This window comes from Cloeon dipterum, chromosome X (genome assembly GCF_949628265.1).
Source record: "Cloeon dipterum chromosome X, ieCloDipt1.1, whole genome shotgun sequence".
NCBI lineage: Eukaryota > Metazoa > Arthropoda > Insecta > Ephemeroptera > Baetidae > Cloeon > Cloeon dipterum.
This window is the reverse complement of record NC_088790.1, coordinates 4,088,822-4,110,936: the sequence shown is the minus strand read 5'-3', so window position 1 is coordinate 4,110,936 and position 22,115 is coordinate 4,088,822. Positions and strand designations below refer to the sequence as shown.

General features: G+C 39.0%; 4 protein-coding genes across 5 annotated transcripts; 2 read left to right on the top strand and 2 right to left on the bottom strand.

Annotated features, from left to right (window-relative positions):
- The first annotated feature begins 196 nt into the window (after positions 1-196).
- Positions 197-13,033, top strand: LOC135947374 (uncharacterized). The gene is made up of 5 exons (XM_065496207.1): positions 197-334; positions 10,407-10,552; positions 10,612-10,738; positions 11,263-11,568; positions 12,379-13,033. Exons 2-5 carry the CDS (start codon positions 10,422-10,424, stop codon positions 12,865-12,867), a joined length of 1,053 nt encoding a protein of 350 aa, XP_065352279.1. The 5' UTR covers positions 197-334; positions 10,407-10,421; the 3' UTR covers positions 12,868-13,033.
- Positions 13,020-15,327, bottom strand: LOC135947377 (E3 ubiquitin-protein ligase RNF181-like). Its single transcript, XM_065496210.1, has 3 exons — positions 14,955-15,327; positions 13,323-13,429; positions 13,020-13,260 (listed from the first exon to the last, which is right to left on the bottom strand). The coding sequence occupies exons 1-3, from the start codon at positions 15,166-15,168 to the stop codon at positions 13,126-13,128; spliced, it is 456 nt and encodes a 151-aa protein (XP_065352282.1). The 5' UTR covers positions 15,169-15,327; the 3' UTR covers positions 13,020-13,125.
- Positions 15,328-16,381: 1,054 nt separating this feature from the next.
- Positions 16,382-18,856, top strand: LOC135945992 (uncharacterized). Its single transcript, XM_065493965.1, has 5 exons — positions 16,382-16,509; positions 16,916-17,042; positions 17,106-17,233; positions 17,636-17,852; positions 17,908-18,856. Exons 2-5 carry the CDS (start codon positions 16,926-16,928, stop codon positions 18,763-18,765), a joined length of 1,320 nt encoding a protein of 439 aa, XP_065350037.1. The 5' UTR covers positions 16,382-16,509; positions 16,916-16,925; the 3' UTR covers positions 18,766-18,856.
- A 308-nt stretch (positions 18,857-19,164) lies between these two features.
- On the bottom strand, positions 19,165-21,179 carry LOC135945994 (brachyurin-like). 2 transcript variants are annotated; one of them, XM_065493967.1, is made up of 8 exons: positions 21,012-21,179; positions 20,888-20,945; positions 20,333-20,486; positions 20,104-20,270; positions 19,950-20,045; positions 19,747-19,889; positions 19,517-19,693; positions 19,165-19,321 (listed from the first exon to the last, which is right to left on the bottom strand). In XM_065493967.1, exons 1-7 carry the CDS (start codon positions 21,060-21,062, stop codon positions 19,517-19,519), a joined length of 846 nt encoding a protein of 281 aa, XP_065350039.1. In that variant the 5' UTR covers positions 21,063-21,179; the 3' UTR covers positions 19,165-19,321. The 2 variants fall into 2 exon arrangements, with proteins under 2 accessions (XP_065350039.1, XP_065350038.1); XM_065493966.1 differs by lacking the exon at positions 19,165-19,321 and having other exon boundaries at positions 19,454-19,693.
- Between the last annotated feature and the right edge of the window lie 936 nt (positions 21,180-22,115).

Genomic DNA, 22,115 nt, shown 5'->3' with positions numbered 1-22,115 from the left:
ACTTTGGAATTCGCTCTGTTGTAAGTTTGTTGCGCGTGATGAAGAGTAGGAAAGTAAAGCGTATCACAGAACGGTCAGGAAAAACAGAGCCATAAACATATTAAATTGCGGAGTTTAATTAATATCAACTGCGGCGGCGGAGGATTATAGAGGCGCTGTGAATGGAGAAAGTGACGTCACGAGAAGTCTGAATCAGGCGGAGTAGCGGTACCTCCACTGCGGGCCAACTCGGTCTGCGGTTCAGTCGGTCTCAGGTCGGAGCTCGCGGCACACTCGTTGGTTACTCCTCTCACGTCAGCGCGGCCGCCTCCACAAAACCAACACAATTTTGAAGGTAGGAAGAGAGGCTCTTTTGTTCCTTTTGTTTGTCCTAAACTGGGTAATGACGCCTGTAGGTTCCAGTTAGTTCGGTGATGGATTTGCCTTTTTTGTTTCAAACACACCTCGTCGTTTTGTAATTCCAGGTGTTGGATATTCTTTGTTTACCTTTCTCTGAAAATTGGGAATGAACTAAAATTTTCCCAGGTTGCCGTTTAAGTTTTTTAGGGAATCGGCTCTAGAGTTTTCATCAAGCTGCGAGCACTTAATGAAAATCACGATTTATTTCAAAATTTAGGGAATTTGTTCCTCTAAATTCGCACATTTTTGGATAAGGTTGCAATGAGAGGGATAGAAATCAAGTGAGTTAGGGAAAATCTGAAATTCAACTGTTCCTTGGTCCTGGTTCTATCATTGCACAGAAATAAAACTGTTTCTAAATTTCACAATTACTTGCTAAAGTCAACAATGCAAATTGTCTTAATTGTTAGCCTGTACTTAAAGCAGAGGAAATGGTATTATCTATCCTGTTTAAGTCTAAAGTTTCTAATCTTTGTTTACATGTATAGAACGGGGTTTTGGTTGCTGTTAATCTGTTTTCCTTTTAAAATGTTTTTGTGTCGCTGGAGAAAAAACACAAAAAGTTTCTATCCAAATATATTCAGGCAATTTAATTCCTTTATGTAAAGGCACAAATGAATATGCAAATCTTTTTCTGAAGGTTCATCATACCGGAATTAATTGAATATGCTCCTCGTTCGTCATGATTCAAAAGTAACACAAGCTGCGCTCTTGGCGACTTTGCAAGGCAAGATGATATTGAATACGTATTATGCATTTTTCGTCACACTCGAGTGCAGTGTGACAATTGTGCTTTATTTCAAAGCCTGTGTTTGCGCGGTAGAAGTGAAGGGAAAGTGCGAAATACGCTCGAAAAAGACCATTCTCGCGGGACTGGAGTCGTGCGATTGTTATGGTACCATTTTCATCATTACCGGCGGCGGGCTGCCGCGTGGAGAGGAAATTATTATGCTCGGCAGTGTAATATTGTAATACTTAAAGCACGACTTTGCATTCAAGCACACGACTCGGAAATCTTCCCACACGCATAGCACTTGCGCCAAAATGCAAATTTTAATTGCTACAAATGAAGGAATAGGATTTATAATTAAAAAGCATTGCTAGACACTCAATCAAATCCTTTTCGGCGGTAAGTCACGAGTGAATTTCGCCCTCTCCGCCTCGCAGAGGTTGATGTGGTCATTGGCCTATGGCTGCTTCCAAATTTGGCACACTGGATTTTGCGCGCAGAAATATTTCAATCGCCACATGGTAAGAAAAATGCCGATAAAAGAAAGCTGCGCTTTAATTCAATTAATACGGAATAAAAATATGCAAAGGGACAGTCGGAGAGAAAGGGCATGATAATTATTATTTCCTCAGCTCACCGCCAGGATCCAATTAGGTAGTGTGTTTTCGCGTGCCCCCCGAGCATATAACTGCGTACACCGCGAGTAACTGGACACCGCTCCTTCCTGTTGAAGGGTTTCGCATATCGCACACTTGACCGATTATAAAGGAGAAGCGCAATTCCATACGAGCAGCTGCAATTGAATTAACGTTTATTGTTGCTTAAAGAGGATGCTGCAAAAATCCTGGAAAATCATATTGTTGCCACTGCATGAACTCCTCTCCTAGGATTCAGTTGAAGCCAAAATTGACCTAAATAGCAATGTAATTTTTTTTAGAAAAGTGGCTATTCAAATGGTGATGACTGTCTCCTTACTTGAAAACTGATTTTATTTCAAAACAAAGAGTTTTCCTTAAAGGTTTTATACGCTGTTGGACAGATCTCGACGAGAGGAATCGAAATTTGCCCAAAAATGTGGTCAAGCGCTGGAAGTTTTGGAGGAAATTTGAATTTTGTACTGTAGCAAAAAGTCCTTTTACATTAAAACAAATTGTTTATCGATCAACTGCTATTTTATCCAACAATTCATACAATTTTCTATTGTTGCCCTAATTAATCCACTTTAAAAGCTCCCTAAAGTGCTAGATTATTAACAATTTGAGCTAAAATAAATCAAATTAATTATTTTAAGTATCCAAACAAACAGAGGAATATCCTGATCCAGAAACTTAATTTTATACATAAATCAATTTTAAAACTTAAAAATGATAGCACTATAACTTAGAGGAGCTGTCATACAATTACATACTAAAAAAAGCTTGAAGTTGATTGATTTCTGAACTTAACCCATTGAAATTAACTTGAATTTTTGACTTTGAAGAATTATAGCTAAAACTTTTAATCAAATTAAGACAAAGTTACATTTAAAGTTCAGAATATGCCAAATTTAATGGTTTTTTGTCAGTGATTTTTAGTTTGATTTCGGTTCCTCTCGTAGTGATTTATCCAACGGTGTGCAAGGTTTTAGGAAAAGTCTATAAATTGTGAAAAAAATCGTGGTTTTTAATAAGGAGACAATTTTCACCGCTTAATTAGCATGCAAATTTCGTAGCCGTTTTTTAAGAAAATTTAAACGGCATACTCAATTTGCAGGGAAATTCTCTGGGCCGAATTTGGGAGTTAATGCAGCTTATTTTCAAAATTCTTAATAAATCACAAGTGATCAGACCAAGCTGAACTGTTCCTTTCAAGGCGACTCTTCCAAATTTGATCTTGTGCTACGCGCTTACAATACAATTAGTACTCATATTTACCGATGGAAATTGAGGAAGACGCGCTGATGCGTGCTGCCCAAAAGCAGAGGCCCGCTTTGTTTGATAGTTGCGACGGTTGGCGCAAGTGCTTGCATATTAATTGGATGGACACCCGGTGGAAAAGCAAAATAAAAGCATGTTGCACGACTCGCTTTGCAAGCGATTTGAATCGACAGCGATGAGTGTGTTGCCCTCGCACGTAACAACAAACTCCCACAGAATCGTCTCCAAGGCCAGAGAGATCCCTCGCGTGAAAAATCAAGAGCAGGTTTCTGCTGCCTTTGTGCCCGCCCCACATTGTCTTGGGCGGCGCCCCGCTGCAAAATGCTCCAAACTAGAAAGCCATCACTCACTTTGCAAAATTACAATAATAAAGCGCAGAGAAATAAAATTGTTGCCACTTTTTGACCTCTCTCTCTCAGGCCACTTTCCTAATCAAATGGGATTGTTTCAAAAGCTAGAATCCTCTTTTCAGCATCGAATGCAAAACAGCTTCGCGGAGCGCGCGAATGTTAATTACGCTGACGCAACATGTTGGCAAAACGTGCTGGACTAAATTAAAGTATGCTGGTCGTTTGCCTAAAATATGCGCGTCCTTTTATTCTAATCAAGTCATTTTGTAGTTTGTTTGTTTCTCTGTCACTCTTTCTACACACTAATTTGATTCATTCGCTTTATTTCACGCCCATTGAACGGAAAATCAGCCTCGAGAAGCAGGCGCAAATAATTTCGTGTAGAAAATCCTCTTCAGACCATATCTTGACATCGCTCAAAACCAAGGTTGAATGACAATGAGCGGACCTAGAAAGGCTTTCGTGGATTTTTTGTGTTTTTCGTACTTTTAAATGAAAAATTACTATTAATCATGAGAACTTGCTTCGACAGCCTTTGAAAAAGGACGAATGTCCTTTTAGCGACGAATTCTTTGTTTCCTTCCTTTCGCACATGATTTGTTTTTTTAAATTTTTATGGATTTTATGCATGTGAATGGAGATTATTTCTTCTGAGGCCGTCATTGAGAGTTTTTAAGCATTTTTGACACAATTTAATAAGCGATATTGTTCCTGCAAACCAGTAAATCAATTTAATTTAATCAGAATTTTAGTTGGAACCCCAAGAAAAGTTAAATTTTACAATATTTCCGCGCTTCGCGATACGTCGTGCCAAGCCTTTCTATTAATTTTCCAAGGAGCGCCGCGCCTCCAATTCAAAATTCCCTCTTTGAGTAGTATCTGTTCACATTTAAGTAAAAGATTCGCAAAATTTTTCACTTTACCAACAGTTAACTCGTGGAAATCGATTTTTTTATCGTTTCAAGTGAAAGAGAACGCGCAACTTATTCATTTGAACGTTCAAGAACCGATTGTTCTCTCCAAAATTAATATTTTGCGCCAAACACCGACTGCTTTTGCAACAAGGTTCCAACGAGAGGCAATTACAAAAATTAACCGAGTTTGGTGACACGAGCGTGGAATGAAAAAGGCGGCGCAGCGCGGGTGTTGCTCAAATGTTGCTGCACTTAGCGAATTCATAAAATTGCCGCTGCTTTCACCCGCCGCCGGTTTGCTCGTTGGATATATGTGCGTGGAATTCAACAGTGCACATTTGCTGAAGCAATTCGTGCCGATAACGTGGGGCTGCCGTGGTGGTTCAGGGCCGAAAAGGCGCGAGAAAGAAAATAAATTGGTGAATTATCCCACATTCACGAGTTTTACTCAATCTGCCGCAATTAATCTGTAGAGAAGCAGTGTCGTGATTTTTTCTCATCAAACATTGCTTTCATGAAGAGGAATTCGTGTTAAAGAATAAAAATCGATCGCCCTGGATTGGCTTACTCATAATTTAATCAAATGAAGAATCAAAACGTTTCCGCTCCACGAGAGCATCAAAGTAAATGGAACAGAGCAGGAAATAATTCTTTCCTTTCTGCTTTATTTGGTCAGCGAATTTTGGTGCTTCAGAGCAAGAGACGCTTTATGCGGCTCTGCAGCGAACAAGGAAAGGGAATTAGACCAGGCTAAAAGCGAGCGAGCGAGCGAGCGTGTGCAGAATGAGAGGAGAACGTTTGAAGGTCATCCCCTGGCGCGGCTCGCCGCCTCAGGGGGTACCTGCGATCGGAGTAATAAACAGGTATGACTCAAAATCGATTCACTAAAATGGAAGCACAAACACGTAATTAGTCACTTCCTGTCTGGACTGGAATTGTTGGGTGATTAATTGTGAGGGGAATGTGTATTTTTTATTATTTTAGATGCTTATCCCATCACCTGAGCGGATAACATGGGGCCTAAAAGTGGCCGCAGAGGGGCTTTGGCCCAATCGTGACCATCTTTTTTCTTCCCCATTTGCTAAAAAAAAGCCCTAATATCGACGGAAAAGGTGCGAAAACCAGCAAGTGGTGCCTCCTACCAGTCCGTTGAGCTATTTGAGCATTTTCAAACACTAAATTTGCCATCTCTGACTTTGGACGAATTGCTCAAATCTCCTGACGACACATGAATAAATTTTCATCGTCAATTCCAGGAAGGAACTGACATTTTCGCCACCCATGGAGGAATTTTTCGCGCTTGGCTTGCAAATTAAAAGCGAAAACACGCATCACCCAGATTTTCACGCTTTTTGTCACGCCATCGTCGGCGACGCGCGTCTCTCGGCCATAATTAATCCGTGCATCGAGTCGTTGGCCGATGAAAGTCAATGAAAGCGTTCAGCACCGAGTGTCACCTTTTATACCCGGCCGTATTGGATGACACCTCAGAAATCGAGCCAGCAGAGAAAGTCAAAAGCGCACTTAATCAAGAATGAATAGAAAAATAGACAATCGAGAAACACGCCGGTGCATCTCCTGCTTCTTCATTGTCTCTGCGCGCAACTTTAATCTTCTGCCATTCGACACGCAGTCAAATTATCTTATTTTTGAACAATCAAAATAACTTCCTGCTCTCTTTTCTGTTCGCCTCAGATTGAATCGCCTTTGGTCGTCGTTTTTGCGGAAAATTAAAGATTTCCCCGCGGCTGTGGTTTTCTCGCTTCGTTTCTTATTCAATTTGTCAGCTAGAGATTTGAGGTCGTGGAACTTGGATTCCTTTAATTCGCGCCGAGTGAATCAGCTTTTGCCTCTTTTCTTCTCGGACTTACACAATACCGTGATGGAATTTGTTCTGGTCTCATTTTCCTATTTTTCCTATTTTCCCAAACCACAGCTCGTGCGTATTTCCTTTGGGATGAACACGCAAATCCGGAGATAAGGACTAAGATTAAAGGAAGAATGGTTTCACGCTGCAGTTCACACAAATGTCCGCGTTGCAACACGGAGTATTACCATAGTACGTACGGCAGGAAATTTTGTTTCGTCAAGGAGGAAATAGAAATTTGTTGTGTTTGTTATTGCTCAAAGGCAAATCTCTTGGAGTCGGGAATAAATGCCCTAAATTGCACTGCGCTGTTGTTGTAATTAAGGTGATTCCAAACACGCGATCAGATCGAGACTCGTCTTCACTATACCGCGAGCACGATGTCGCGTTTTTATTTATTTGTCTTTACTTTTACTCTTGGCACACTCTTCCAGACACACGTGAATAAGGGAATTGGCGTATACACAGAGAAACTTTTGCCCGAGTCCTTGCCAAGCTCCAATTTATCAAAAGTGCAGTGATCAGAGAAGTTTCTTAATTTAATGAAGGGGGGCCTCCAAAATTTAGTTAGATTTTAATCTGTGCTGCAAAAAAACCGAAAGTTTGGTAAGCAACAGTGGCAGTTTAGCTGGCGATCACTCAACTGGCAAACTGCATTATTTAGTTACGCCGCAACTGTCCTAATTGCGCAGGTTAAAGAGTTGAATTTCTCGCTGCACGCTCGCGTAATTCCGTCGCTTCATTTTCCCACATTAATTTGTGCATTTTTATCGCTTTTCCTCGCTGCACCGCCGCTGAATGAGGCAATCCGTGATTGACGCGAGGATGCGACCGGCGGCAAAGACAACTAAACTCCCATGCCTTCTCTTGAATCACAGTTTGCCAATCCGACGGCCCTGAGGGAGGTGTAAAATCTGCAAAGCAGGCCGGAAGTGTTCGCCTGCAGCCGTAAAGTCGCGTGAATCCAACTTTTCATATACATATTCGTGCCTTACCGAGTGAAAACAATGCAGCGTGTGGGAATGGTGTCCGCGCGCGTTCGTTCGTCTCTTTTTCAACATAGCTCGCGTTTTGCCATCCTAATCGCCGAAGAGGATAACAAAATTAAACGCAACGAAACAATAAAAGAGAAACGGAGAAAGATATTCCTTTTTAATTATCTGTGCGTGTCCCCAATACGATTTATTTTTTCACGCGGGCGTGTCCTGTGCTGGAAATGTTAATAGTTCAAGTTCAATGTTATCCGCGACATTGGAAATGGCAAAGCAAGTAATATTAATTCCTTTCTCTAGATTTACACCGCAAAGCAAGCGAGAAATGGGAGCATGCACGGTTGCGTGTAATGTGCCCTTTTTTACCAGTACCGGATTGAATCAAGTGCGGCTGCAGCGAAAACAAATCTACAATTATTTATAGGAGTAGGTGCGCTGAAATTAATATTGACCGCGAGATTTCTCCTTTCCGCACTTAAGAGGAAAGTTCAGTCGATGTGGCGCCCAGGAAACAGGATTAAAAATGTTTTGCCAAAGAGGGACATTGAGAAGGAAACCCGAACGGCGTATTTTTCAAAGGATGTGAAATGCGTGAGAAAAATTGAACTGGGACAAGATTACGATGAAAGTTTTGGTCATACTGATCCGAAACAACAAAAAAGCAGGATTTCCAGAATTTCACTCTTTTATAGTTGACAAGATTTCGTCACATGATTCCTCGTTTCGATTGTTGCGCATTGTCAGAAATGAGAACAGTCGCACGTTTCCAATGATGAAATCTCTGCACCAATACTATGTATGTGAAATGAATTTTGGTTTTGGACAGAACGAAACCAATGCTGTTTATTTTTTTCCTCTCCTGAGTAGATCCAAGCAGAGCTGAGCCATTCGATCACAATTTTGATTCATTTCGAAGGTTCACTTATCAATTGAATGAGATGAATACAAATTTCAAAAAGCACAAATTTTTAGTTTTCTCCTCATGTGCGATGGAAGGCTATATGTTTTGTTTTGCTTTAATTTACACTTTGCAGGAATAGACGGTTTTTATTATATTACTTCAGAGCCCTTCACTGGGCTTTTAACTCCTCTACGACCCTGAACGCTCACGTTTCCACCTCTTTATGTGTTAGGTACTTGGCAACTGTTGAAATTACAAAGGCGACGAAGTGCTCAAAACAATTTTGTAGTTTTCTGCCTCGAGAAAACGGCAGTATGTTTTTAATACAGTATACAAAAATAGTTAAAAATTGCGAATTCCGAGCATATCAGCGCATCTATATATTAAAGTAGAGATTTAAATGACAAAACAATAAAGAATATTTTGCATTGTTGAGTATATAGTAAGTAGTTTATTGATTGTGAATCTTAGCAACAGTTAATCTCTAAAATCAGGACCAAAGAATATGTACAGTTACATTTAAGATTTTTTCCTAACTTCTCAATGTTATTTCTTAATTTCGATCTCTCTTGTCGCGATCTAATGGTAAACGAATTATGAGGAAAATTTCCATAAATTGTGAAATAAATCGTGATTTTACAATTAGGATACAATTGATACTCGTCGGCCGCTTGACTAGCACGCAAACTTTTCTCATAAATTAAAACGGCAACCAAGAAAATCTTTTTCCGAATTTTAAGATTGCATTTCAAGCAAAGGTAAAAATGATTTGTCACGACTTTTCTGTAGCTTCAATATAATTCAGAATTACGTTTGCCACACCTGATCGAATAAAGCTGCTAGAATTACAAAGCGAGCTAGAAAATCACACGCATATATTATACAGGTTCTCGGTTGTCCGATTTAAATGCAACACACAAACATGCGCTGCGGCTGCTGCGTCTGATCTGTTGTATTGTGGCCTGATTACCGCAGGGGTCACAGCGCGAGAACAGAGTGAAGAGAGCCTCTTTTTGTTTTTTTTTCTCTCGGCGCAGCAGCCGCGTGCGCTGATCCACTTGTGAGCCGAGCATGAAAACGGCGTCTTTTGCGGCTGCTAAAGGTGCAGGAAACTCAGACAATTACGACAAGTGTCTAATGATTTGCAATTATCGGCTTTTAATATGTTTTGTGAAACTAGTTTCGGCGAGAGTCACGAGTTTCTCCGCTTATTTGCGTTTTTAAAAAGGAAGAAGATCATTTTCAGGTGCGCAGTAGGTAGATAGATAGTAAAAAAGTATGGAGATTATTTTGTTGCCTTTAACTATAAAGTGAGCGCAAGTTAAGAGGAAATTTGAGACTAGTCGTTTCCGGTCATCAGGAGATCTCGGAAAGATTATTAAAGCCGCGCTGGAGAGCAGATGCGATTGTCCCGACTTTCTCCATTATTTGGTGGTAATTCTCTCTTCGAGTCCGTCCTCGAGAGGTCGAGAGTGTGCTCTTGATTTTCTGACGGCACGAGTTTCTGTCAGAGAGTTTTTCCTCGAGCTATAATCGTATTAGAAGATAAACTATAAATATAATGTACACAAATCGTTTATCCTGTCTTTTAAATTACCATGCTTATTTCTCTTATAAATTTAATTTTGTTATTCAGGGATCGAACACAATGTTTGTCATAACAAATGTCCGATTTTTCCAGATGGATTAATTTTTAAAATGTCCATGACTGACTGAAAAACAGCCGATTAAAAGCTTAGAGGGGAGCAAAAATTCCACAAAATGAATTTGAATAGCTCGTTTAGAGGCTAGTGAATTTTAAAAAGGGATCACTTTTTAAAATTAAAATAAATATCCAATTTAGCTTCTTTAAATGTTTCACAGTAAAAATCTTGAACTGAAAGCTATGGAAAGAACAATTTGCATCTAAGAACGGAATTTTTTAATTTGTAAATTGATAGAAAGGACCCTGTGTAAAATCAAAACATTGTGGAGTGTTTTTTTAATTATGCAACATTGTAAAACATGAAGTATTAATGAAACTTTCAGGCTTCTCATCTTCAGGATGCTAATTGTAAATTGGGAGGGATTTTATTACCTATAAAACTGTAAAAAAGAGTGAAATGTCTAAAAAACAATAGTCAAATAGTTTTTTCCGAAAAAAAAACAGCATTGATGTAGTAAAAATAAATCTCGCGTCATTCTCCAAGAATGATAATTAAGGTCAATTTTCAAATGCAACGCAGGTTGATAATTTTTCACTCCGTTAGCCTGCTTGCTATGCAAATGTCGAGTGCAGCTATTTGCAGATGAAGTCAGCGTCAATTTGCTAACAACACTGCGCTAATTTGGTTTCAGCCGAAAGGAAATGTGATGGGCGCAGCCAAGGTCCCCCGAGCCCTCGCCATGACCCCCGCACTCGGCCTGCTGCTCTTCTGCCTGCTGACCCAGGTCAATGGTCACGGAAGACTGATTGAACCGCCCTCAAGAGCGTCCATGTGGAGGTAATCATAATTTTATTCCTGAATGAAATTTATAATCTCTGATTTAATTAATTTTCAAGGTATGGCTTCTCCGATTCTCCACCCAATTACAACGACCATGAACTCTACTGCGGAGGATATGCTCGCCAGTGGAACAAGAATAAAGGCAATTGCGGAGTGTGTGGAGATGCGTGGGACATGCCCGCTGTGAGTAATCTCGCTTTTGTTGCACGCTCAATGTTATAACATTGATTTTTTCCCATATCAATCCCCCGCATATTTATTATGAGAGCACATGTCATGTAGAGCCTAGTTTGGAGTTTGGAGCAATGACCTAGTAAATGGCTAGGATTGTATCTAAAAGTGGATCTGCACTGGAAAATTCTAAAAAAATACTTCAAATATTTTGTCGTTTAATTTTTTGATAAATTCAAACCCTTTATTTAAAATCACGAATTGTTTCTACATTTTAGTAAATTTTAACTAAAAATTCGCACATTATTGTATAGATCACGAAGAGAGGAATTAAAACCGAGCAAAAATTCATTACCAAAAATTGTTTAATTTCTCGATAAATTTAACAAAATCTGAAATTGTTGCTCCACAAACCCTGTATCAATTATTACACTTAAATCACCGTCGAGCCACCTCTTTTAATTTAATTCAGTCAGTCACCAGCATTATCTGCTCTTCCATCAGCAATTTAATCTGACATTTTTCAAAAATTCCAGCCGCGACCGCACGAGCAGGGTGGAAAATACGGCCAGGGGGTGATCGTGCGCCGCTACAGCCCTGGCTCCAACATCACGGTCAGGGTAGAGTTGACTGCCAACCACCAGGGATACTTCGAGTTCAGACTGTGTCCCAAGAGTCACCCTTCCAAGACTGAGGTCTCGCAGCAATGCTTGGACAAGTACTTGCTGAACCAGGTGGGCAACAAGGGTCCCAGGTTCTTCCCTGGCTCTCTCGGCAACAGGGTCATTGAAATGAGATACGTGCTGCCCGAGGGCATCGAGTGCCCACAGTGTGTCTTCCAGGTAAAATTTATGTCCTCGTCCCTATAGTGCTAATTCGGAATAAAAAAATCGGAAAAATGTCTTGTCTACCTGTGTTTAAATCTGGAGTGTCAAAATTTCAAAAGTCCAGATAACAAACAACAAAAATCGCGAAAATTATAACTTTTAAGCTCACTAGGGGAAGTCTAGCCAAGTCGAACGGTGTGCAGTTTTTGCATTTCTGACGGTTAGAACCCGAGATTTGGCGCTTGCAATGTTTGTAAAAATGGAAAAATTAGGTTTTTTGAAATTAAAAATTTAATTTCTTGGATACGAAGCCGAATACCACCTTGAAATTTCACTCAAATTTGCAGGTACCCTTAGACCACGTTTTAGGGACGTTCCGGAATTTTAAAATTACACTGCCCCATTAGAAATTGTCCTCAACTCGGCCTGTTCTTTTTTAACCTCCCCGTATAAATCCGAAACGCCCCTAAAAAATGGTCTCAGGGTGTGAAAATTTCAAGGTGGTGTTTAGCTCCGTTTTCAAGAAATTGGATTTCGAAAATAACAAATTTTTTTGCAAATGTGAGCGCCAAATCTCAGTTTCTAAGCGTCAGAAATGTAAAAACAGCCCACCGTTCGACTTGGCTTGACTTTCTTTATTGAGCTGAATAATATTTGGGGTGCTAACCCTCAACCCCTATTCATTCTCCTAATCTAAAAGTGAATCATTTTAAACTGTCGCAAATTTTTGAACCTTTTTTTTGGAATTTTGACACTTTAGTGATAATATTTTTTTATTTTGAAATGAAGTACTTGCAAACAATTCTAATGATTAATTTTTTCCAGTGGCGTTACATTGCCGGCAACAACTGGGGCACGTGCGAGAACGGGACGAGTGCCGTGGGGTGCGGCCCGCAGGAGGAATTCCGTGCGTGCGCCGACGTGGCCATCGGCGGCCGACTGATCGTGTCTTCGACCTCGCCGAGACCTTCGAGGAGACCGCCGACCGCGTCCACCTCGGAGGGCAGCGTGCCCGTGCCGGAGGAGGGTGGCGCCGCCGACGACGGCGCAGAAGAGGTGGAGGAGAGCGGCTCCAACTGGTGGATCACCCTGGCCATCGTGCTCGGCTCGCTGGTGTGCGTCGTGTCGGCGTTCGGTCTCATCTACTGGTACTACTACCACGCGCGCGACAGCCTCAAGCACCTGCTCAAGGGCAGACAGCCCGAGCCGAACGTGACGACGCTGACGCGCAAGGTGCCCCCGCCGCCCACGCATCCGCCCCCCGTGCCGCCCAGGAGGAACAAGAAGCCGTACAACGAGAGTGGAGTTGTCTGAAATTCATTATTGTGATTCGTTCCTCGAAGAACTGCGACTGCGAGAGTGAATGCGCCTCAAAAGGGATAGAAATTATCCAGAGTGGATGCGAGTTTTATAGATCTGAGACGACAATTGTATATTATTTGATAGTTTATTAATAAAAAATTAAGTTATTTCTCCTTTATGTGCTGGTATTTTTATTAACCTCGAATCACATTTATCCTTAACCTCTTATTATTTATTTACATCTTAATATCCATCGCAGAGGTAAATATTTTAAGAAAACATGGAATTGTGCAAGCTTTCTAATTGCTGCTTTCTTTCGGATTCTCGCTCCTTGTATTTCCTGATGGCCTCGTAATCTAGGTCATCAGTTGGCAGTTCTTTTCGGCAAATTGGACACGAATTCGTCTAAAAATATTACAAATTTATTGATTAGGAGTTATAATCGGTGACACTCCTCGATTAGTCACCTGCTTCAACCACGTAAAAATGCACTCCTGATGAAATTTATGCTTGCACGGCATCATCCGACACTGACTCTCCTCGTCATAGTTTTTCAAGCACACAGCGCAGTTTTCTGCAGACATAAACAGATTTTGTTTTAATTAACCGTCTGGAATTTCACAATATTTTTTTTTTACATTTTTAGTAAGTTGTTAGAGGCGTCGAAATAAAATTAGTTCATTAAAAACATTTCAATCCGTTTCGCCGAAATTCAGGGTAAAATCTGGGAAAATCAACTCCTTTGAAGATTCCAAACCGAGGAACGACATTTAGAGCACATCAGGGTGTTTCCTGAGCAACCTAATGGCTCCGAAATGATCAAATTAAACAAATACTGAAAGCTCTCAGCTTGCGCGTTCCAATGGTGTGCAGAATTGAACCAAGACAAAGCCCGTCAGGTGTCAATAAAGTGACTACAAGTGGAAATTTCCTAATATCGATCGCTAAAGGGATATCCTGATGACAGGGCTCAACTTCTTACCTGTTCTGATGGTCTTTTCTGACCCTCAGCATGTTCCAAGGGTTTGAAAGACAAATAAATTGAAATTTAAATTCAACCGATCGTGCAATCTCGATTTTTCTCAAAATTTACCCTTAACTAAAAATACCGGATTTTCATCCTTTCCCCTTCTTTATCTCAAAAACCAAAGGGTTTGCCACTCTGAAAGTCTCTAGGCATGCTACATTTTGTCTCGAATTTGGTAAAGAAATTAATTAGACCATTTATTAGATTTAAAAATAGGCGACCACTCGAGGTTGTGTTCATATTGGGCGGATTTTTTTTTGTATTTTAAGATGTGACGCTATATTGTATTGATTTTAATTGTTACTCATGATTAGGATGTACTGGTTGACGTCGAAACTATAGTCGAGAATTAAAACGATGAATTGAATAGAACAATGAGGATGAAGTCTGTTTTCTTTTTTGCCCAATACGTTTATTAGATATTCGAAATATAACAACTACATCGTAAATTACTTAGCTTTGAAAATTTCCTCGTGGAAATGCGCGTTTTTATTTTTCAATTTATTAAAAACTCTACATTTTTTTAAAAAAGTGTTGTTTCGGGATTTTATTGTCGTGTTAAAGGGGAAACATATTTTTCCAACAGCTAATGGAGCAACAACACCTGAATTTTTAACTTGTAAGATTTCCCGAATGACTTTAAATTAACTAAACTTTAAAACTTCCACAATAAAGGGATTATTAAGTGTTTTCATCATTTAAAAATAGGCCAAAAGTTTTTTGGTAAAAAGATCGGCGCAGCTGTTGTATTAATTCCTTTTTTCTCCTCTTCAATCACTAAAAATTATGAAAGTGTCCAAAAATTTGTCACTAATCAAAATTTCAAATCCCAGACTTGAAAATGGGTTTATAAATAATTTAAATAATTATCTTAAAATTTTAATAATTTCTCTCAAGTTTGGCAAGGATTTTATTATGCTAATTAGAAGACTTTTTTAAGTATAATTAACAGAGATTAAAATTGCGTCATTCGTGTTCATTTGAAATCTCAGAAAAAAATTGTCACGGTCTAAAATTCCTAAAATTTAAAGCCCTGTATGAACTACAATTAAAAATAAAATAAAAATCATACCATTCTCAAGGGGTTGAACAAGCGGGAGAGCCTGGACGGCGGCCTTGCTCGCGGCAGGGGCTGAATTGCCAGCCTCGCCTCGCAATTCGACAAACATCTGCAGCAGGTCGAAGTTGCCGCTGTCCCTAAGCAGCCGCAGAAGGTGGGCGCCGTGGTCTGGCACCTCGCCCTCGGCCAGGGGTCGGAAGCCCAGCTCGGAGAAGTAGTCTGCCATGCTGACAACGATCGCAAAGGGCAGCCGCACGAGATACCTGAGCAAGTCTGCAACTTGCAAGTCACTCGCCGTCTCTGCTGCCAAAACAAAACACTGCAAGACTGTGTTTGTGTGTGTGCAAGCTACGATGATGTAAACAATTATTCTTCAATAGGGAAGTGAAAAGTCCAGGAAGACAGTGTCTCGTTATTTTACTGCAGAATGAAACATGCCAGAGACATCTAGTCGCAGTGATGGGAAATAATGCGGAAAAAGGAATGAAACTTCTGATTTAGAAGCGGCAATAAATGCGTGGCTGTGCTGTGCACGTACGTTTAATTAATTTCAAAATCTCCTTAATTTAATAGAGCAGGAAATATTTCAATAAAAAATTATGCAACAAAACAGCACAATTTTTTTCTTTTTTACTTAATAATTACTTTTATTTTATTTATTACTGAACAATTAAGGCCATATAATCCGTAAAATATGGTGTTTTTCGCTACCATTCGATAGTGTTTTATAAAAAATGACTGTAATTTGCCTAAGAAATGGTTCCGGTGGCTTATGGTTAGCTAGATAGGGTCGACGCCTCCGTAATTTCAAGTTGCCAAAATTTCTTCAAGATAGTGGTTGGATTTCAAATAACTTAACATTTTTAAAATCTGCTCATCAGTGAGACGAATTGAATGTTATGTAAAATTTGCACACTTTGATTTTTCCGAAATTTTAAACCAGAAAAGTGTTTTGAGAAAATCGCGCGCAGAAATGTAACAGCTTGCGGTAGAGTTTTAACTTTTTAGAAATCGATGCTCATTTTAGACATTTCAAATTTTTTAGCGGCGAAATACGAGATAATTTTTAAAATGGCCTTACTGGAATATAAAGGGAAGGAACAATTTTCCCAGAATATGCTGAAAAATTTCATCAGTCTTTTAAGATTTGTATTGAAGCCCTAATAGCCGCTTAATTAAAAAGCCAAAGTCTTTTGAGCTCCTTTTATCATCATTCTTTTTTAATTATATTTTTTTTATTCTTGGAAAAGTTGAAACTTCTCCAAAATGTAATTTCCCATAAATCTGATCTTCTACAAGTACCACATAAGAGATTGTTTCTATTTTGATCTATATAATTTTACAACATATATGTTAAATTACTTACGCGACCGTGTGTTTTTATACCTATCTTATCATTTAACGATTTGAAGAATTAAATAAAAAGATAACTCACCCGTCCCGCTGCACACTATTATCAGCGTGGTCGGCATCCCAACTGCGCAATAATCTCGTGAGCACCGCGAGTACCTTAGTTTTTGTGGATATTATCTGTCTCATCCGCGGGCGGAGAAAAGCCGACTTTTTGGTGAGTGTGATGCTCATGTCCGTAACTTTCTAGACTTTAAACCTAATATGCTTTCCATTTCTCTATGAAAATGTCAAATTTAAAAAAAGGTCATGTGGGAAGCAGCCAGCAGCCGGTTTGAAGGCCGAAAAACGTGAAAAGCGGGGGCGAAAATGGCCATCCCAATTTCGAGTTGGCATTGAAGCATACCTGTTCAAACTTTATTTTATATCGCTCCAACCACGGCAGAAATGCTCTAGAAGCTGCTGCGCATTCAGAATTTCACGAGATTTCGTGTTTATCTCTGCTCATTTAAAGTCTACATTGTGAACTGATTATGCACTGATTAGACTTTCTTTGATTCAATATATCTCATTTCTTTCGGCACTTCATTAAGAACACCAAAATTTTTGTTCTTCTCCTTTAGCAATTGCAAAATGTTTGCCAATATTGGCGGCACTCTGAGGAGTCTCCTGCAAAGGCCTGGGAACAACCTTGACGACGATCTGAGCGACTGCAGTTTTAATATTAAAAACAGCTATGAGAATCATGAGGTGAGAGTTATTTCTATTTTTCATCCTCTAATTCGCTTTTAAATCGTACATTTAACTCTACAGGTCATAAGAGGTCACCGAGTAGTGTTTGGCTCTGCGAGTCCGAAGTTTAAAGCTGCTCTTTATGCGAATGCCGATGCTGAGGTGGACATATATGGCATAACAGCGGCTGGATTTTGCTTCGTTAAAAGGTATTTTTTAAAAAAATAAATAAATAAATAAATCTTAGTTGGAGAAGGAAATTTTCTTTTTTTTGCACGCTCAAATTGGAAACGAAATTTAAAAAATTGTGCAAGGAGCGATGACTAATTTATAACATAAACAATTGAAGAACTGGTTTTCATGCAGTTTTTACAAAGTACGTACAAAACGACTGAAGAATTGTTATCCAACGGGCGAGCGATAGATGAGGGCTCTTCACACCCCAGTGTAACCTCCTCCCGATCGACTATGCAGCAATTTAAGAAATTTCTCCTTGTTTTTCACCCTCTGTCTCAATTGAAAAAAATGGATATTTCCAAATTCTCCATTATAAAAAGTTTAGAACCTGGAAAATATACCAATGACATAAATTTTTGCATGGCTCTTTCTAGATTCCTCTACAAGGATCGAACACTAGATACATTTGAAAGCGCTTCGCAGGCCATCGAAGTGGCCAATTTCGCTCATCACTGGGAGCTGAAAAGCCTCTACGAATGCGCCGTCAATTCTTGCTTCAGCACACTGCACCTGTCGGGACTGGAAATTTGGGCTTTGTGTGAAATGCTACTGCAGCACGCAAATGATGCAAAGTACAAGATTGCTCTCTTGGTTTGTAATTAATTAAATTTAACAATCATTTCATTTAACTTGATATATATTACAGTTTCTGAGACAAAGATGCTCTGAGGTAATTTCGAGTGAAGCCTGGGCGAAATTCGCGTCGAAAAACTTGTTCATGTACCTCCTTCGAGAAGAAAACCTGAATGTCGACAGCGAGAAACAACTATTGGACGCAGTTGTCAAGTGGGGTTACCATAGAGCGTCGGCTGCTGGCGACACAACATCATCAGTCTGGCCGTACATAACCCATCTTCTGCCTGATATTCGAATCAGAAACATCAGCCCTTCTGACTTTATTGATTTTGTCGAGAGAGATGATATCAATGCCAACTGCTTTTCCTATCACATACGGAATAGTATATTAATGTGTCTGACGACCAATGATGAGAAATTTCTGCCTCTTGGATTTGGCTCGAACGCAAAAAAGAGAGGAAAGGTTGGCAAACAGACGGTGTTCACTGGATGTACTATGAACGCGCCTATGTCAGAAGTTCTCGACACGCCAATGCACCTGAACTTTACCGCAAACAAATCCGTGTATTTGTTCGGGATCCGCTTATTTTCATTGGAGTTCTTGAACTTCCAAAAACATTTAAATCTTGCTTGTCATATTTACAAGGTAGATAACGGACAGCACACTTTGGTGGCTGAAGGCGAATTCCGTGGGATGAACGAAGAAGACAAAAAAAATCATGTCACACTTCAATATCCCTTTCTGCTGAAAGAAGGTGAACAGTATCAGGTGAAAGTGGCAAACCGTAAGGATGTTGGTCGATTGGTGCCTCACACATACGTCAAATTCGTTCCAAAAAATACGCGAGTACAATCTACTATCACTTTCCACACGCCTTATCAACCGGGCGATGTTTACGGACTTTTTGTGGAATGTCCAAAGAAGTAAAAATCGTGATAATTTCGAGTGTTTCCTAGTTTGTAAATTTTATACTTGTATAGGACGAATAAAATTATTTCCATTACTATTCTAACTAAGAGTAATAGAATTTAATATTTAAGATTTTTGCAAAGTGGAAAAGTATAAGTGTTACAGATGCGGTTAATTTTAAAGAATTATGAAAATTTTAAATGCAGATGAGCGAATTTAATTGAAGACGAGTCTATAACGGTGTGCGGTTTTTTAAAAGCCGACCATTTAAAGCTGAGACTAAGACGCGACAACATATTATCACTAAACCCTAAAGATAAACCATTTTTGTTGTTTTAAATTTTAATAAAAAAATTAAGACAAAAATGTTTCTCTTAGTTTGATTTTAATTTTTAAGCTCTAAAATATGGTAAAATCCAAATTCAAAAATTAAAATTCAATATTTTTTAAAATTTGAGTTCCATTTTGAAAATTCCTCTTGACCTTTTAACTGAAAAGTTGTTCCTCTGGATGAGACGAGTTCAACTGTGTCTAAATTTTTGTTCTGCGAGATTGACGTGCACGTGCGTAAAACCTGCAAATGTGGGAAAAAGAACAATCAATTGTGTTTTCAGTCGAAAAATTGTGTTTTCTGACCCCTGCCAGAATTATGTACATGGTTTATTTGCGTTCCAGGTATTTCTTTGAACAATTAAAAAATGCTATATGCAGAAGATTCAGTAAATAGTAATTATAGACTGCCAATTTTATTTAAAATTTTTATCAAAACCTAAGGTCGGACGGGAACTCCAGCATTTTGGCTGATCCAATCAAGGTACAAGCTAATTCTTGTGAATCCTGCGGGCAGTCCCGTCTGGCAGCCCTCGTCGGCTACAAAACTAGTGATCCCGATTTCAGTCGCAATCCCGTCGGGCTCGTAAATCACAAGTGGTCCGCCAGAGTCACCCTTTTGAATTATTTAAATTGATATTAAATTTAATTAATATTAAAAAATCTCACAAAGCAGGTTCCGGCAAGACCTCCCCTTGTGCTGACGCACAGTTTTGCGTCATTTACAGCCGCGCCGTAAATCGCTTCACAATCGACGTTCGAAATCACGGTCAAATTGACAAAATTGAGGTATTGGCTCAGTCTAGAATCGTCTAAAAATGATTTAATCTGTTTAAAAAGCCGTATTATGGAAAATTTTGTAAAGTATATACCGTCTGAAACTCTGCCCCAGCCAGATGCAGTGCCGGTTACTCCTTCAAAGGTCTCTTCAATTTGAGATCTTCCAGGAAGTCGAATAGGCTGGATATCTATAGATATAGAACTCCATAAACTATTTTGGATAATTAAATAGTTTGTTAATTTTACTTGCTCCCTGAACTGGAGTGTCTAATATAACCAGCCCAATGTCGTTGAGCAAATTCTGCGCTGCGTAGTACTCGTGCAGCACTTTTGTGTTCGCGCTGATTATTTGGGCTGGTTCGGTAGTGAGATCAATGTCAACAGAGCCGACATGCACCGTGAAAGTGCGCGTGCTGTTATATCAAATTATCAGAAATATCGGCCAATTTTGCAATAATGGAAAATTCTTGTATACCCATCAACACAGTGGCCGGCTGTCAGAACGACAGTGTCACTAATTAACGAGCCGCCGCAAAAGCCAGAGCCGTCCAAGTACATTCCTACTTGCCACGGAAACTGTCCATTGTCCGCGTATGTGCCTCCGACAATCCGTGTTTCGGTGGAGGCACCTTTTCATATAGAAAAGAATTCAATTATAATGATTTTTAGACTGTGACTTGTTTAAGACGGTTTCTCGGAGCCAATTTTATTATTTTAAGACCAAAAAATCTTAAATTTTTGTTACAATATCGGTTAAAAATATTATTCTTAGAGGGATCGAGTATTTGAAATTAAAGTTGATTGTTTTTTTTATTTTTCTCCTAAAACGTAACCATCGGAACGAACACTTATGTATGATACAATAATTTTATTCCATGTTAGACAGATGAGTGAATTATTTAAAAAATTCATTTTCCTTACTGCAAATAAATTCATTTGATAAAATATGCTAAAACTTGGAAGCTCTGAAAAACTGTCTGTTGTCTAAAATTCACAGTCCTTAATTACGATAGAAAAATGTATGCTATACTTCTCCAGGTGTTGACGTGGATTTTAGGGCCATATACAGCCCACGGCACAACCGCACCCTGTAGTGTATGTAATGCGATTAATTAAAAACCTATTTTAATATCTGCTTCTATCTGATCACGTACCTGAGCGAGAATAAGGGAGCCAAACAGGAAGACCAGCGTGACAGCGTTCATTGCGAGGAGCAAATTAATATAAAGCGCTTTTTGAATCGGCTTTTAATGTCTGTATTACTTAACAGAGTGAAATTATCTAATCTTTGACAGGTCTGGGATATGTTTGATTTTCACCTGTCAAAATTGAAGGACTGTTATAGAACTTAATTTAAATCTAACATATTAAATTTATTCATTTTCACGTTTTTTTTGTGAAGCACTTTAAATATGCTATTTAATTTTTGTAAAATATGCAGATTGTTATAAAATTAGCAGTTTCAAGTACAAACTTATTGGAATTCTTTTGCCATAATCGCGGCAAAACGTTTGTGAAAGGTATCTCAATCTATATACCCGTTTGAGTACCTGTCAAATCATTGCAGTGTGATTAATAAATCAATTTAGTGTCAAAATGTTAAATCTGTTTGACGGGAATGCAATCGCGATTGTAATTCAAATGGATTGAATTGTTGAAAACAAGTTGAACTATTTATTTTTTTGAATATTCAAAAATGGCATTCGCCTCTTTTCACTTTAACGTGTAGGGAGTTGGTTTTATTACAGTGGATCTTTACAGGCCAAAAGATTAAGAAGTGGTTCATTCAGTATATAGTTTTTGTGGAATTTTCTTTGAAGTGAATTAATCAAACAGGTCCAGGTTAACAGTTTGCAGAACTTTGAAGAATTACAACGATTTCTCACTTTAATTTCCAGTCAGTTGATCCATCCAAAGGTGTACGAGTTCCCTTTTAATGAAATCAATTATGACTTCAAGTAGAGAACATAATAATTATGAACTTTTGGAGTCAACTATTCTCCCATTAATTTAATCGGCACTGGTCAAAGTTTAGCTTTTCCTAATTTTAGACGAGGCAAAATAAAATTTCATCACAGATCCACTTATTTAAACGAAATATTTTATCCAGATGGAAGCGTTTATGAATAAAGAACAAGCCAAACCAAAATAAATTTGAATTTTTGTCTGCGAGACGAAATAATTGCGCGCACTGTGGGGTTTTAAGTTTTGGAATAAGAGCCTGATTGTTTCACTTGTTCATAATCGTTTGTTGATTT